General features: G+C 61.1%; 1 protein-coding gene across 11 annotated transcripts; it reads left to right on the top strand.

Annotated features, from left to right (window-relative positions):
* The first annotated feature begins 795 nt into the window (after positions 1-795).
* On the top strand, positions 796-13,882 carry KCNC3 (potassium voltage-gated channel subfamily C member 3). 11 transcript variants are annotated; one of them, XR_015245018.1, is made up of 7 exons: positions 796-2,186; positions 6,369-7,479; positions 8,952-9,143; positions 9,438-9,534; positions 10,160-10,313; positions 10,950-11,085; positions 12,352-12,999. XR_015245018.1 is itself a non-coding variant. In XM_086690512.1 (5 exons), exons 1-4 carry the CDS (start codon positions 1,302-1,304, stop codon positions 12,366-12,368), a joined length of 2,205 nt encoding a protein of 734 aa, XP_086546638.1. In that variant the 5' UTR covers positions 796-1,301; the 3' UTR covers positions 12,369-12,411; positions 13,493-13,617. The 11 variants fall into 11 exon arrangements, 6 of the variants coding, with proteins under 6 accessions (XP_086546638.1, XP_086546637.1, XP_086546635.1 ...); XR_015245015.1 differs by having other exon boundaries at positions 9,408-9,534; XR_015245019.1 differs by lacking the exon at positions 10,160-10,313.
* Positions 13,883-14,740: the final 858 nt, after the last annotated feature.

Raw genomic sequence — 14,740 nt, 5'->3', positions numbered from 1 at the left:
CCTAGCCAGTTTCCCGGCGCTTAGGTTTCTCCCCTCCGCCGCCCTTAAGGCTCTCTCTTCACCTGTCCTCATCTATCCCTTGGTTCTGCAGTCTGCAGTCCGCTGTTATCTAGACTTGGTCCCTTTTACATCACCAGTTGGAAGTTCTTGCAGCGCCCTCCAAAGCCCTGCTGACCCTCACGCCGCTCTCCCAGGTTCTCTGAGCCCAGACTCCCCGTTCCAGGTCCTATTCTTCCATCCAGCCTAGTAATTTTGTACTCTGCAGGTCTCACCTTTCCCGTAGCGTCCCCATACCCGTTCTGTACTCTCTTAGCCCTGCCCCAACCCCGCCTAGGCTGGTTGCTTTCAAGCCTCTTAGAGCCCCAGTACTCCCCTAGTCTCGTCTTCCCACAGTCCATTCAAGACGGTTTCTACCATTTGTAGATCCCACCCACCTTCCTCGGTCTCATCCATCCATCCTGACACTCCTTTTCCCGGCCCAGCCCTGTTTGACCAGGCCAAGCTTGCAACCCCGGCCCGACCCCTTCCTCGCTTCGTTCCCTTTCTTAGTCCTAGGTAGACGCTCTCAGGTTTCCAGGCCTCGCTTATATCCTCTCCTGCTCACTGGGTCTCAGTCCCTATTCCTCCTTTCTGTCCAGCCTAGTACCATTTCGCGCGAAAGTACGGTCTATTCTTCATTTCCAGTTCCCGCCCCTCGTTCAGTCTCGCCCCCTCACTACCCAGCCCAATTAGGACTGTTTCTAACTTTCCTAGGCCCTGCCTCTTCTTAAGATCCGCCCTGCCCCGACAAAGCAAAGTTAGGGGTCCAACCCGGCTGTCTCCATCTGCCCCTCCCCACAGGCTCCAGGTTGCCGGCTCTTTAGATCCTTTCTCTGTCCAATCAGGACCGTCTCCCCCATGCCAGTCAGAAGTCTTTAAGTAGTTTGGACTTGTCCACTTCCTCTGCTCCGCCCACTCCTTTCTTCAGTTCAATCAGATCTCTTTCTCATATCTAGTCCCACCCCCTCAGTTAGCTGCCCGTCCTGCCCATTTGGCACCTCGCTCGGACCTCCCCTTCTCTCGGAAAGATCCAATCGGTGTGTTTCACCTGCAGCCCCGCCCCGAGCAGCTAGGCTGTGTGGAGTCCCTGTCCTTCCCCCTGCCTCAGCCCCGCCCTAGCGTCCCCAGACCAATCAGCTCTGTTCCGCCCCCACCGAGGCCCCGCCCCCTCCACCCGTCGCTTCTTCCACCCAATCACGTCTGCTTCTCCTCCTGCAGCCCCGCCCCCGACGCCCCGCCCCTTCAGCCCCGCCCCCCGTCCAATGCTGAGCTCAGTCTGCGTCTCGTCCTTCCGCGGGCGCCAGGGGGCCAGCAAGCAGCAGCCGGCGCCACCGCCGCAGCCGCCCGAGTCCCCGCCGCCGCTGCCCCCGCCGCCGTCACCGCCGCCGCTGCAGCAACAGCAGTTTGCGCAGCCCGGCTCCGCCGCGTCCCCGGCGGGCCCCCCGGCACCCCGCGGGCCCGGGGGCCGGCGCGCCGAGCCATGCCCCGGGCTGCCGGCGGCGGCCATGGGGCGGCACGGCGGCGGCGGTGGCGACAGCGGCAAGATCGTGATCAACGTGGGCGGCGTGCGCCATGAGACGTACCGCTCGACGCTGCGCACCCTGCCGGGGACGCGGCTGGCCGGCCTGACGGAGCCGGAGGCGGCGGCGCGCTTCGACTACGATCCCGGCGCCGACGAGTTCTTCTTCGACCGGCACCCGGGAGTCTTCGCCTACGTGCTCAACTACTACCGCACAGGCAAGCTGCACTGTCCGGCCGACGTGTGCGGGCCTCTTTTCGAGGAGGAGCTTGGCTTCTGGGGCATCGACGAGACCGACGTGGAGGCCTGCTGCTGGATGACCTACCGGCAGCACCGCGACGCCGAAGAGGCGCTCGACTCCTTTGAGGCTCCGGACCCTGCGGGCGCAGCGAACGCCGCCAACGCCGCTGGCGCCCACGACGCGGGTCTGGACGACGAGGCGGGCGCGGGCGGCGGCGGCCTGGACGGCGCGGGCGGCGAGCTCAAGCGCCTTTGCTTCCAGGACGCGGGCGGCGGCGCCGGGGGGCCGCCAGGGGGCGCGGGCGGCGCAGGCGGCACGTGGTGGCGCCGCTGGCAGCCCCGCGTGTGGGCGCTCTTCGAGGACCCCTACTCGTCGCGGGCCGCCAGGGTGAGCGTGCTCTCGGAGCCCCCCTCCCTCCTCCTTCTCCTGGAGATCCCAGCCTCTTGTGAATGCCCCATCCTAACCCTTAGAATCCCTTGGCCCATCCCAGCCCCTCCTGGTCTTCCTGGTCTCTGGGCTCCCCAGTGTCTTAGAAGCCTGTTTCCCCAAACCTGAGTCTCCTGTACTTTTCTGAACACACCCCCATCTCCTGACCATCCCCAGATCCTCAGAAGACGTTTCCGCAACCTTCAGAATCCTCCAGATCCCTCCAAACCCCACCCTGCTTCCCTAGGCTCCCCAAGACTCTTAGAAACTTCCTCCCCGAGTATGAATTTCCTGGGCGTCTGTGAACAACCTCACCCCTCCTTTCCTGGACTTCTCTGAGACCCTCAAAAGAATTTTCTCCAGCCCCGAGTCTTCTGAGCCCCTGCAAATCCTTTTTCACCTCTTTTGGCCACCCCGGAGACCCCAGAAGACCCTTCCGCAGCCCTGAGTTTCTTGGACCATCCCCAGACCCTCCGAAGACCTCCCTCCTTAGCCTTCAGTGTCCCAGACCCTGTGAACACTGCTTCTGGCTTCCCCTGCCCCCTGCAGTTCCTCTGAAGCCCTCTCTCCAGCCCTCAGTCCCTCAAGTTCTACAACACCTCCCCGATTCTTTCTCCCTTTGCCCCTCTCCCCGCACCTCCTCCTCTCTCCAAGTTTGAGTGTTCTGGCTATTTTTGAACCCTATTTCTGCCTCCAAGGTCTTAGAGGACTCCTCCGCCTTCATCTCAGAGCCTCCTAGACCCCTGTGAATCTCCAAACCACTTGCTCTGGCTAGGACACTTTCCCCCTCCCCCTTACTGCAACACTGAGCCTTGGAGAGTCTTCCTTTCTGGGACCCTCCAGTCCTCTGTGTTCACATATCTTCCTGCATCCTCCCCGCCAACTCCCATCCCAAGGACTTTCCCTATAAAGCTCCAGACTTCCCCCAAGCCTTTCACACTCCTCCTCAGTGTCTCCAGAAGAGCCTTGAGCCCCCATAATATGTCTTTCCTCTCCAGAAGCTCCCATATGCCTTCTTCATCCACAGATTCTCCCAGCTTCTTCTCCCTTCCACAGCCCACTCTTTATCTCTGGGATCCCCCATCCAGAGCCTCCTGGCCCTTTCCCAAGTCAGTCAACTGACTTTTCCTCCTGCTCCAGAACTTTACCGAACCTGTCTTTGGGACTCCCCCACAAGTTAGCAACCCCAAACCTCCTTCTCAAAATAGCTCCCACTTCTTTCCACCCTGCCTTGGTATCTTTCCACTGGTCCCTACCCCAGCCCTGCTCACTCCCCCATTCCCAAGCTCCCTGCCCCACCGTCTAAAGCCCAGGACTGGGCCCCTCTGCTCCCCTACCCCCAAAGTGAGCCAAAGAGCCCACACTCCAGCCTTATCTCCCTTGAAATGACAGATTTCCCCCAAAGCTCCCTTCATCTTCCCCCCAAAACTTTCCTTAAACATCTATAACTTCCCAGATACCGTCCCCCTTGGTTCTCCCTTGAACCTCTTCCTCCTACTAACTTCCTCCCTGTGTTGGAAGGGGGGGGGGGTGTAGTTCAAAATGGGGGAGGATTAGAAAGAGGGGCAAAGAGGAGCAATTCCGCCCCCCCCCCCCAGCCTCCCTGGGACCCAAACACCCAGAGGAACGGTCCGGCCCCCTCCCCCCACCGTGCCGTGTCCTGGGCCGGGAAGGACGCGGAGCCGCAGTGCCGCATTCGCGCCAGGGGAGGAAGCGAAGGGGGGGGGGGGGACCCGGAGGCACCGCATAAAGTTTGGTCCTGAGAAGCGCTGAGTTGGCGAGATTTGGGGTTGGGTGGGGGGAGGTGAGGAGGAAGAGGTTCCGAAGGGACTTGGCCCTAAATGATCCCTCAGGCCTCTGAGTGGCTTCCTCCCCCATGGCCTGGGGCGCCCTTCCCTCGTGAACCCATTGAAGGGTGCTGAAGTGAGACTAGGGGTCCGGGACAGGTACGGGGTGGGGGTGGGGGTGGTCACTCACTCCACAAATGGTTCTTGAGTGTAGGCGTGCCAAGCACTTTCCAGACTATTAGTGAGATCGCTTGAGAGAGTTGGGAGCGGAGGCCCATGCAAAGTGGAGGGTACGGCCCTACCTCATCCTCGCTCCCCTCCCCGTAATTTCTCCTTTCCTTCTTACAGGGACTCCATGCCCTCCTACCCCTTCTGCTTTTGAACCACCTCGGGGCAAGGGGTTAAACCAGTCCCGGCGCTGTCCAGCCTCTACAGCTGCGCACTGCGGCGGGTGCCCACCCTCCCCTCCTTGCCCTGGGAGGGAAAGAGTTAAACTCCTGGCCCTCGGTCTCCCGACGCGAAGCGGCGGCACTGCGGCTGCGCCCCTCTTGCTCTGCTCCGGCCCCTAAGGGGTTAAGACCGCTCTCGGCCGCGGCGGCTGCGCACTGCGGCGGGGGAGCTGGCCGCGGTGCTGGCCGCCGCGCGCCCCGCCCCCCGGCCCGGCCGGCCCGCCCCCACTGCGGTGCCGCAGCCTGCGCCGCGCACCCGGCTCGGAGGAGGCGGGGGAAGCATCGGGCATGCGCTCTGCGGCGGCCTCTGGCCTCTTAAACCACTGCGGAGAACCGAGGAGGGGGGCGGGGCAGAGAGGGCCAAGTTTGACCCCAGCCCACCTCAAGGTCCCGGGCCCTTCTGCGGCACCCTCTGGCTTGCCTCTCTGCTCTGCACTTCAGATTAAAGTTAAGCCCTCCCAATCCCGGACCCCGCCCCCTCAGCCCTGTGGAGGAAGGGGAGTTGCTGAGGGGCCCTGCTGCTCTCCAGTCCACCCCAAAGTCTAGGGTCCTCTCTTCAGTCTGACCCTGAGCCCCCTTTTCTTCTTGAGTCCCTGATTAAAAGTCAAGCGACCCAGGCCCTCCTCCTCTGCGCATCTGACTAAAGCCCTCTCTTTGCCCTAACACCCATCCCCTTCTCTCTCCAAGGTACTAACCTCACTCTTCTCTCTGCGTGTTTGATAAAGGCCACAGTCATCTCCAGGGGCCCGCTCCGTCCTCTTCCTTCTCTAAGATCTTGCCTGCACCCCTTCGGCTCCTCAAGGTTTTCTTCAAAATCCACACCAATGCGTGCAGGACTCGAGTCCTCCCCATCTTGAAATGACCCATGTGCCCCCCACCCCTGGACTTCTGGCTAAAGCCTCATCACCTTTCTGGCCCTAGCTCCACCATCTCCCATCTCCCCCCACGTTCAGGCCCCTGACCCTCCCTTTCTCTCCAGAGCCTTAAACTCCAACCCTCCTTGCCTCTGTCCTTTTCTCTTTTTGCACACTTGACCCTTCACTTCTTCCCCCATTTATGGCCCTAACACCCCTCGGTGGTTCCATCCCTTCGCTGTCCTCTCTGGACACCCAGCTTTCTCCCTTCTCTGGGTCCTGGGCATTGTGACCAAGGTCCTTAAACCCTGGCTTCTCTCTGAGGCATCGACCTTGCCCCCCACTAACTGATGCCTCCATACCCTAGCAGGAGCTCAGCTTTTCTTACTGAGTTCCAGGTACTGGGCCAAGCACTGTTTCTGGAGCCAGGACTTTTGTATACTCATCTAATGTAATCCTCAATAATCCTGTGAAAAACCTGAGGTGCAGAAAGCTTAATCTCCTTGCCCAAATTAGGCCATGGAAACGCTGGCTCCAAATGCAGGCTTTCATAACTTTCATAACTGTTTTGGGATTCTGCCTCCCTGCCCGCTTTCTCCACTTCCCCTTCCCTTGGCTCCAAGCTGAGCTCCAAAGCCTCTGATACCCCGAGGGTGAGTGATCTTAGTCTCCCCGCCACTCCCCTCCCATCGCAGAATCCTTGGACCCTGCTGGGGAGTCCTGAGATGGGACACCGGGTGTGGGGAAGTGGTCTGGGAGACAGAGTAAAGGACCAGAAATGGCCGTTTCCGTGAGAACAGCTGGTTGCCCGTCTGCCACCACTGCTGGGGCCAGCTCCTATCCCAAGCCGGGGAGAGCTGCCTCTGATCCTTTTCCAGCTTTACAGGGAAGAGCAGGACACAGGCTGTGACAGAGGCGTGGGGTGGGGACTCCTGGATTTCCCCGGAGGTGGGGGCTGGGGAGGGGCGGCCACTGGGAGGGTCTCCTAGAGGTGGCTGGCTGACCAGATGCCTGGGTCACCTTTTGCCCTCTCTCTCCTGCCCTGCCTCGCAGTATGTGGCCTTCGCCTCCCTCTTCTTCATTCTCATCTCCATAACCACCTTCTGCCTGGAGACCCACGAAGGCTTCATCCACATCAGCAACAAGACGGTGACGCAGGCCTCCCCCATCCCGGGGGCTCCACCGGAGAACATCACCAACGTGGAGGTGGAGACGGAGCCCTTCCTGACGTACGTGGAGGGCGTGTGCGTGGTCTGGTTCACCTTCGAGTTCCTCATGCGCATCACCTTCTGCCCGGACAAGGTGGAATTCCTCAAGAGCAGCCTCAACATCATCGACTGCGTGGCCATCTTGCCCTTCTATCTCGAGGTGGGCCTCTCGGGCCTCAGCTCCAAGGCTGCCAAAGACGTGCTGGGCTTCCTGCGGGTCGTCCGCTTCGTCCGAATCCTGCGCATCTTCAAGCTCACGCGCCATTTTGTGGGGCTGCGCGTGCTGGGCCACACGCTCCGCGCCAGCACCAACGAGTTCCTGCTGCTCATCATCTTCCTGGCGCTGGGCGTGCTCATCTTCGCCACCATGATCTACTACGCGGAGCGCATCGGCGCCGACCCCGACGACATCCTGGGCTCCAACCACACCTACTTCAAGAACATCCCCATCGGCTTCTGGTGGGCCGTGGTCACCATGACGACCCTGGGCTACGGAGACATGTATCCCAAGACGTGGTCGGGGATGCTGGTCGGGGCACTGTGTGCCCTGGCGGGGGTGCTCACCATCGCCATGCCCGTGCCCGTCATCGTCAACAACTTTGGCATGTACTATTCGCTGGCCATGGCCAAACAGAAGCTGCCCAAGAAGAAGAACAAACACATCCCCCGGCCCCCGCAGCCCGGCTCCCCCAACTACTGCAAGCCCGACCCCCCTCCCCCGCCGCCCCCGCACCACCCCCACCACGGCAGCGGCGGTATCAGTCCTCCGCCACCCATCACCCCGCCCTCCGTGGGGGTGACTGTGGCCGGGGCCTACCCAGCGGGCCCCCACACTCACCCCGGGCTGCTCAGGGGAGGCGCGGGGGGGCTCGGGATCATGGGGCTGCCTCCTCTGCCGGCCCCCGGGGAGCCTTGCCCGTTGGCTCAGGAGGAAGTAATTGAGATCAACCGCGCAGGTGAGCAGGGGTGCATGAGGGGCAGACGGGGGTGGGGGGAGGAGGCCACTGCTTCGGTTAAGAGACGGGCGGTCACTACAGAGGGGAGAGAGAAAAGCGAACAGCTACTGCTGAGGTCAAAAAAGAGGCACGGAAACAGACGGATTCCGTGTGAAAGAGACAGTCTGGGGGAGAGCCAGACTCGCGGCCAGGACATTCGGGGGGACCAGGGAGGCAGAGAGATCGGCCTACCGGGAGGGGGGACTCGGGCACAGGCACAGAGACGGTCTAACATGTGAATCACCAGCCGACCGGAGAACGGCATCTGAGTCTTCCGGTGGTGATGCGGAGAAAAGAGCCCGAAAGCGACAGAAAGCAAGCAGTTGTCCCCGAGAGCAGGAGAGACAGAGAGAGAGAGGACAGAGGCGGAGGGCCAGTGGTAGAGAGCTCAGGTTCTAATGACAGCGAGGCCAAGAGAGGAGACAAGACTCAAAGACCAAGAAGTAGGTAGAGGCCAGGAAGACAGGCCCAGAGGGCGGGCCGGCCGTGTGACAGTGACTCGGGACCCAGGGCCCTTGGCTCCGGCTCAGTCCGACGAGAGACGCACAAGAGAGGCCAAATGAAGAGGTGAAGGGAAGGAGATGAGGGAGAAGAAAGTTGACCCGGTATGTCCCTCCCCCTAGGGGAGTCTGTGTCGCTGAAGGTTGGGGGCCAAGGTCCTGTGGTCCTGAGCAGGGAGAAGCCGGTGGGCCCCACCCCCATGACTTAAGTAGGTCAAGAAAGGGAGCTGGGCCGCCCGGCCCTCATCTGGCTCCCTCGGCCGCTGACCCAGTTTCACACCAATTAAAAATAGCTCAAGTCAGAGCCTGGGGGACCCCCACCTCCCGCCCTCCCTCCTCTGTCACCTTCCCAACCCTTCCCCGCTGTGCCCTTCCCAGCACCCAACACCCTCCCTAAACAGCTACCTTCCAGCCCCCTGAGGCCCCCCCAGCCGTCCCTCCAAACCTACCCCAACCCATCTACCCGACCAACCCAACACCGCACCCCAGTCCCGCCCTACTCGGTTCACTTCAGCCGACCGCCCACCCGGCACTCTACCCCAGCCTCCTTCCAGGCACCCAGCTCGCTTCCCAACCACCCTCCAGATGCCCAGCACCCCACCCACTCCTGCCCTTCCCAGCACCCAACACCTGGCCCGAGCAACACCTCCCGCCACACGGCACCCTCCATCCACACCAACTCCTGACCGCCCTTCCGCATCCCTGCTGTCCTTCCCGGCACTCAACACCTCCCCCCACCCAGTGACCTGTCCCCTAAACCTACCAGCCACACACGCCAGCACCCAGCTTCCAGCCTGCCCCTCCTGTCCCTTCCTTGAGACACCCTGCCCCTCAGTCGTCTACTTCCAGCACCCTCCTTGCTAGTGGCACCCCCACCCTGAGTTCCTGCACCTCACTCTCTCCTTTGTGTCTCTGTCTGTCCCTCTGGCGCAGATCCCCGCCCCAACGGGGACCCTGCAGCAGCTGCGCTTGCCCACGAGGACTGCCCAGCCATCGACCAGCCCGCCATGTCCCCGGAAGACAAGAGCCCCATCACCCCTGGCAGCCGTGGCCGCTATAGCCGGGACCGAGCCTGCTTCCTCCTCACCGACTACGCTCCTTCCCCTGATGGCTCCATCCGGAAAGGTGAGGTGCCCTCCACTGGCCCCCTGGAGCCCTCTCTCTCTCTCTCTCTCTCTCTCTCTCTCTCTCTCCCTCCCTCAGGGGAGGGAGGGAGATGGGGGAGGAGGTGCTGGACTTCCCTTCCCCCATCCCCTGGCCCCAAATTCCCTTCCTCCCAGATCCCCCGCCCCCCAAGTTTCCTCACCACTGACCCTTCACCTGTCTTTATTCCATCTCCATTTCCCCCCACCCCACCCCGGACCCTCTGGCCTCTTCCCCCACCCCCAGCCACCGGTGCTCCCCCACTGCCCCCCCCAGACTGGCGTAAGCCAGGCCCCCCAAGCTTCTTGCCCGACCTCAACGCCAACGCCGCAGCCTGGATATCCCCCTAGCGGACGAACCCCTTCCCCCCGGGGTAAGTAGCCCCCACCCTTTGATCCCCACCTTCTTCCTGACTAACCCCTCTGAGAACATGCATCCCCCACTGACCGAGACTCCTGTCCCCTCACTGTGAACAGCTCCATCCAATTAACCAGCAGCCACGACACTGACCCCACACCCACCCGCCCAGGACTTGCCCTGCCCCTCACTAACCCCCCAGAACTAACCCGACCCTCCCCACCGTGTGCCTGACCTCCCTCCCCTGCCCTCACGACTGACCCCCATCCTCACCCCCATTCACATCTCTCTCCCTGCCTCCCCCCCCCCTGGGTTTTTTGTTCAATTGAGAAAATGGGGTACACACCCAGGACACTTTGGGGTGCAAGATGGGATGGGGAAGACTCAGCCGCTCGTCCAGTCGCTTGTGAATTGGCCAGCGCTTACCAAGGACCTGTGTGTCACCTGCGTGTCACCTGCGTGGTGCTAGGCACAGGGAATCAACAGGGAAGAACCCCCCCCCCCCCACCACACAGCCCAAGGAGCTCCCAGTTTGCTGGGAGAGTCAGACACTGACCTAGAAAGCCACTATTTGGGGTGATATATGCGCAAGGGGAGGTACCACAGGGACATGCAGTAAGAGGAACTCGCACGCTCCCCAGGACAGGATGAAAGTAACGGGGAAGGCTTCCCGAAGGAACTGAGGTCTGGAGGTGTCCTGACCTCAAGTGCAGAAGTGATCCCAAGGGACATAGTGACCACAGGGACTGGGCCAAACAGAGCGGAGGAGACTGGGGACTGGCAGGTAGACGTGAGGTAGGAAAGCAGGCCTGGGCTGAACCTTGTTTAGGGACCTTGTTTAGGGACCCTGGGGAGGGGGGGGCAGGTCAGCGCCTGGGCTGTGTGGGGCATGGACAGAAGACTGGAGGTCAGGAGGCCCGGGGAGCAGGCTGGGATGAGGGTCCGAGGGGATGCAGAGGAAGGGACAAGGCAGAGGGAGTTAGGGATCAGGGACAGACCGGGAGGGACAGGGCTGGGAACTGGCACTGGCGAGACAGAGAGTAGCTGAGTAATTCAACAAACATAACCAAGCACTTATCACACGCCAGGAGTTTAACAGGATTCTGTAATCTTCACTGCACCCCTAGCTAACACACAGCTCGCTTCCTTCCTCCCTCCCTTCCTCTCTTCGGCAACTAATCACTGAGGGCACAGTTCCAGGCACTGGAACTTTGGCGATTCACAAAGCATGACTCTGCCATCACAGTTGACACTCTAGAGCACGGATTGGCATGCTACGGCCCCTGGGCCAAACCTGCCAGCAGGCTGTTTTGTAAATAAAGCTCTACTGGAGCACAGCCACTGTCATGCTACAACAGTAGAGTGGAATAGTTGTCACGGAGAACGTGTGGCCCGCAGAGCTGAACATATGTAGCGATCGGCCCTTTACAGGAAAAGCTTGCCACCCCCTGATCAGAGGAAGCAGAAAAGCAACCCAACAAATGGACAAAAGGACATGATGATTCTCTGGCCACTTCAGATAAGGGGGTCTGCAAAGGCCTTTTTGAGGTGACGTGAACCCTGAAAGGTAAAAAGGGCCAGCCGGCGGAACAGCAGGTGCAAGGGTCCTGCGGTCCTGAGGTGGGATGAGCTTGATTTGTTAAAGGTGTAGCAAGGAGGGAGGTGTGGCTGGAACTGAGCAGCTCAGGGGAGAGGGGTGCCAGACAGAGCCTGGGGTGGGGGTGGGGGGAAGGATCATGAGAGGTTTTTGTGGCCATGGCTAGAGGCTGGATTTGACCTTAAAGGTGACAGGGAGCTACCCGAAGGAATTTGATCTATCACTTATTCCTTCAACAAACTTCTGTGGAATCTTCTTTAGAAATACACAGACACATCCTTAAAGAATCGAATCGCTACCTGCAGCTTAGGGAGGTGCTGTAGTGGGACGTGGGGCCTCCAGGGACAGCTTTGGTTCACGGAAGTTGGGGGGGTGGGGCATGAGCAGACAGGAATGAGACCCCAGGCCTCTGGGCTCCGAGTCCAGAAGGGACAGTGGCCCTTCTTGTTCCACCCCCTAACTCCCCAATTCACCCTCCATTTTCATCTCACTATCCCCCCCCCTTCCCTGCTCCCACCTCACCCACCCCTCCCCCTGCTTGCGCCCAGGCCCTTTCCACCCTGTTTCCCACCACGAGGTCTGGATGGGCCCCCACGGAACTGAGGGAGGGGGGAGGATTTGGAAATGGGAGGGAGGGAGGAAGGGAGGGAGGGAGGGAGGGAGGGAGGTGTGGGGGCTGGGTGGGTTGGGGGAGGGGTCTCTGCTTCTCTCGCCTCTGATGCCAAAATCCATTCATTGAACTCAAATGATGGCCGGAGCTGATGGGGCTGACTGAACTCTCTGCCCCAACGACCTGGATCCCTCCCCACTCCTGCATTTCCAAGCTCCTTCCTCTCTCTCCATCCTTCCTGGGTGACCCACCGTCCCCTGTTGTCCCCCTCTTTTTCTCCCAGGACCCCCCCCCAATCCCCTACCTGTCCCATGACCCTACCCTTGTCCATCTTCCCGAATCACCTGAGCCCAACACCTAACACCTGTTTCCCCTTCCTCCCCAGCCCTCCCCCTCTTCCTTCTGTCATCTTCCCTCCCCCCACCCCTCCCCCCAGTCACCCCGGAAGCTCCTTCCATATTTGATGTCTTTGGCCGCCCCCATTTCACTGCTCCCCTCCCCCGGAAAACACCAGAGAGGAGGAAGAGATTCCGGCGTTTCTCCGTCCCCCCAACAGTGAGGCTGTGTTGGGGGGTTCCGCCTGACCACCCTCCCCCTGCCGTGACTCTGTGTATTTCTGTCCCCAGCTCTTGTCACCGCCTGAGACCTCGCGAGACCCTCGGTCCCCCCCTGCCCCTTCCCCCCAGGTTAGCAATTGGGAATGGCTGGGAGGGGGTGTTCCCAAGATACTGGGCTTCCAACCCCTGCCCCCCAGGCCCTCTGTCCTCTGGTCAAGACCCCCTCGCCCAGACAGACCCCTTGGCACTGACTGGGAACGCACTAGAACTTCCCCCAGACACCGGCAGTACTCTGAGATCCTCCCGAGCTTTCCAGAAACCACACACACACACACACACACACACACACACACACACACACACTCACTCCCCGGTCTTAGACCCTTTTGGCTCTCAGGCCTCTGTTAGACCTTCCCATCAGAAGGTTCCACGACCCTTTAAAGATACCTCATCACAACCTTCAGGTGAGCCTTGCCTCTCTCAGGTCCGCCCCCCCACGGGGGGGGGGGCACTGCCAGTTCTCGCTCCTTTCTGCCTCTCACAGCCCCACCCACCTGCCTTTCCTCCTTTCTCCACCGCTAGGTCAGCCCCCACCGGAGCCCTCCCGAGCCCTCCCCACCGGCTGCTCCCCCCACATGCATTCCACTGAGCTCCCTCCCCATGCCCGTGCTGCCCACCATCCGCCTTGCTGCCCCCCCCAACCCTTTTGCCTCAGATAAGGGGGCCAACGGGGGTAGGGAGAGGGGAGGTGGGAGGGGCGGGCTGCGGTGGGGATGGGGTGGGGGAGGCTCGGTGGGCACCACCCTGCCTCCTAACCCTGAGTCTCTCCCCCCTCCCCATGTCTGAACCTTTCTCCTTGATTCCGACTGACTGTCCGATTTGTTCACTTTTCTCTCTCCATCTCCTTGGTCCGCCTCTGTCCATCTCTCTGCCTCTTGCCATCTGTTTTGTTATGTCTTGGTGTCTGACTGACTGTCTGTCTCTTACCCTTCTGTCTCCCTCGCCGTCTCTATCCCGGACTCTGTGCTTCCACCCTTTTTCTGTCTCCTTGCCTCTTCCCGTCCCTCTCTTTCTCCGGCTCCTATCCTTTCTGGCCGTTCCTCCCCCTGCTTCCCTGGCTCGGGGTCTGTCTGTTGGACCCTCCCCCTGCACCCCCACCTCCATGCTTCCTCCCCATGTTTCTGCCCCTCCCTCCCCCCCCCCCCCCCAGGTTACGAGAAATCCCGCAGCCTGAGCAGCATCGCGGGCCTGAGCGGGGTGTCCCTGCGCCTCGCGCCCCTTGCCACTCCCCCTGGCTCTCCCAGGGCCGCCCGCCGCGCTCCCCCAACCCTGCCCTCCATCCTCTAACGCTCCCCTCCCCCCCGTGGGGGGACTGGGGGTGACAGGGAAGAAGGTCAAAGGAGCTGGGGGTGGGGGGTGGGGGAAAGGGTTTTTTTTAAAAATCAAAAAGTCATTAATAATATGCAACCGAGACGACGACGCCAGCAGACACCCCCGGACCCCTCACCCCCACCTGGGCCCCCAGGATGGAGGGGGAGGAGCCAAACTCCAGCCCCCACCCACCTCTCCCCCCCAATAAAGCCTTCTCAGGTCTCCATGAGCCATAGGACATCCCGCTCCCATAAACTCCTGTAAATACGTCCAAATTATGCCAGTTACATTTTGGGGCGCCTCTCCGCTAGTCTGCATGCCTCCCTCAACCCGGATCCCTCCTCCCCCTTCCAGCTCCACCTCAGCAATAAGCCGCCAGGGGCTGCATGCCACGCGATTGAGGGAAGGGGAAGTCTGGGAAGGGGGCGGGGCCTCAAGGGGGTCCGGCCGGCTTTGCAGCCGCGGGAGGGTCTCCTAGCCTCCCGCCGTTCGCCCCAGGAGGACAGCCCATCACACTGATGTAAAGAGTAATACAGTAGCAACAATGTGAGGGAAGGAGGAACAGCCACCCAGGCCCCCAAACGAGCTGAGCTCAGAGGGCGAAAGCAGAGACCTGGGGAGTGGCCTGTGGACAGCTTCTCCCTCAGCCTTTAGGAAGATCCCTCTGGTGAACGTGACCCTTTCATCCCTCTCCATCCCCGCCACGGGGTCTGCTCGCCTCTATTCTTGCTGCATGGACCCAGACCTCCCATCTCGGAATTTCTGGGATGATCTGGCCCTAGCACACAAAATTCCCCAACGCCCCCTCCAGGTTACCAGGACACGAGACCTGCACCCACAGTTCCCGAGACCCACTCTGGCACCCCGCATCCCCTAAATCCCCACCGGGTCCTGGGACTTAACTTCTGCGTACAGATGCTGTCCCCCGCCCCACCCCACCCCACCCAATCCCTGGACCGCATCCCAACAGCTCAAACCTCCAAGACTTGACCCAGCCCTTCAGCTCACTTTCAGCCTTTGGGATGCTCCAGATCCTTCCCACACTTGGGCATTTCTTGGACACCCCCAAATCCTCAGGCCTTCCCCC

Source organism: Puma concolor, chromosome E2 (genome assembly GCF_028749965.1).
Source record: "Puma concolor isolate L17-30 chromosome E2, mPumCon1.1.hap2, whole genome shotgun sequence".
In the NCBI taxonomy this organism is placed as follows: domain Eukaryota; kingdom Metazoa; phylum Chordata; class Mammalia; order Carnivora; family Felidae; genus Puma; species Puma concolor.
Note: the sequence above shows the minus strand (reverse complement) of the source record. Positions and strands in the feature narration are given on the sequence as shown.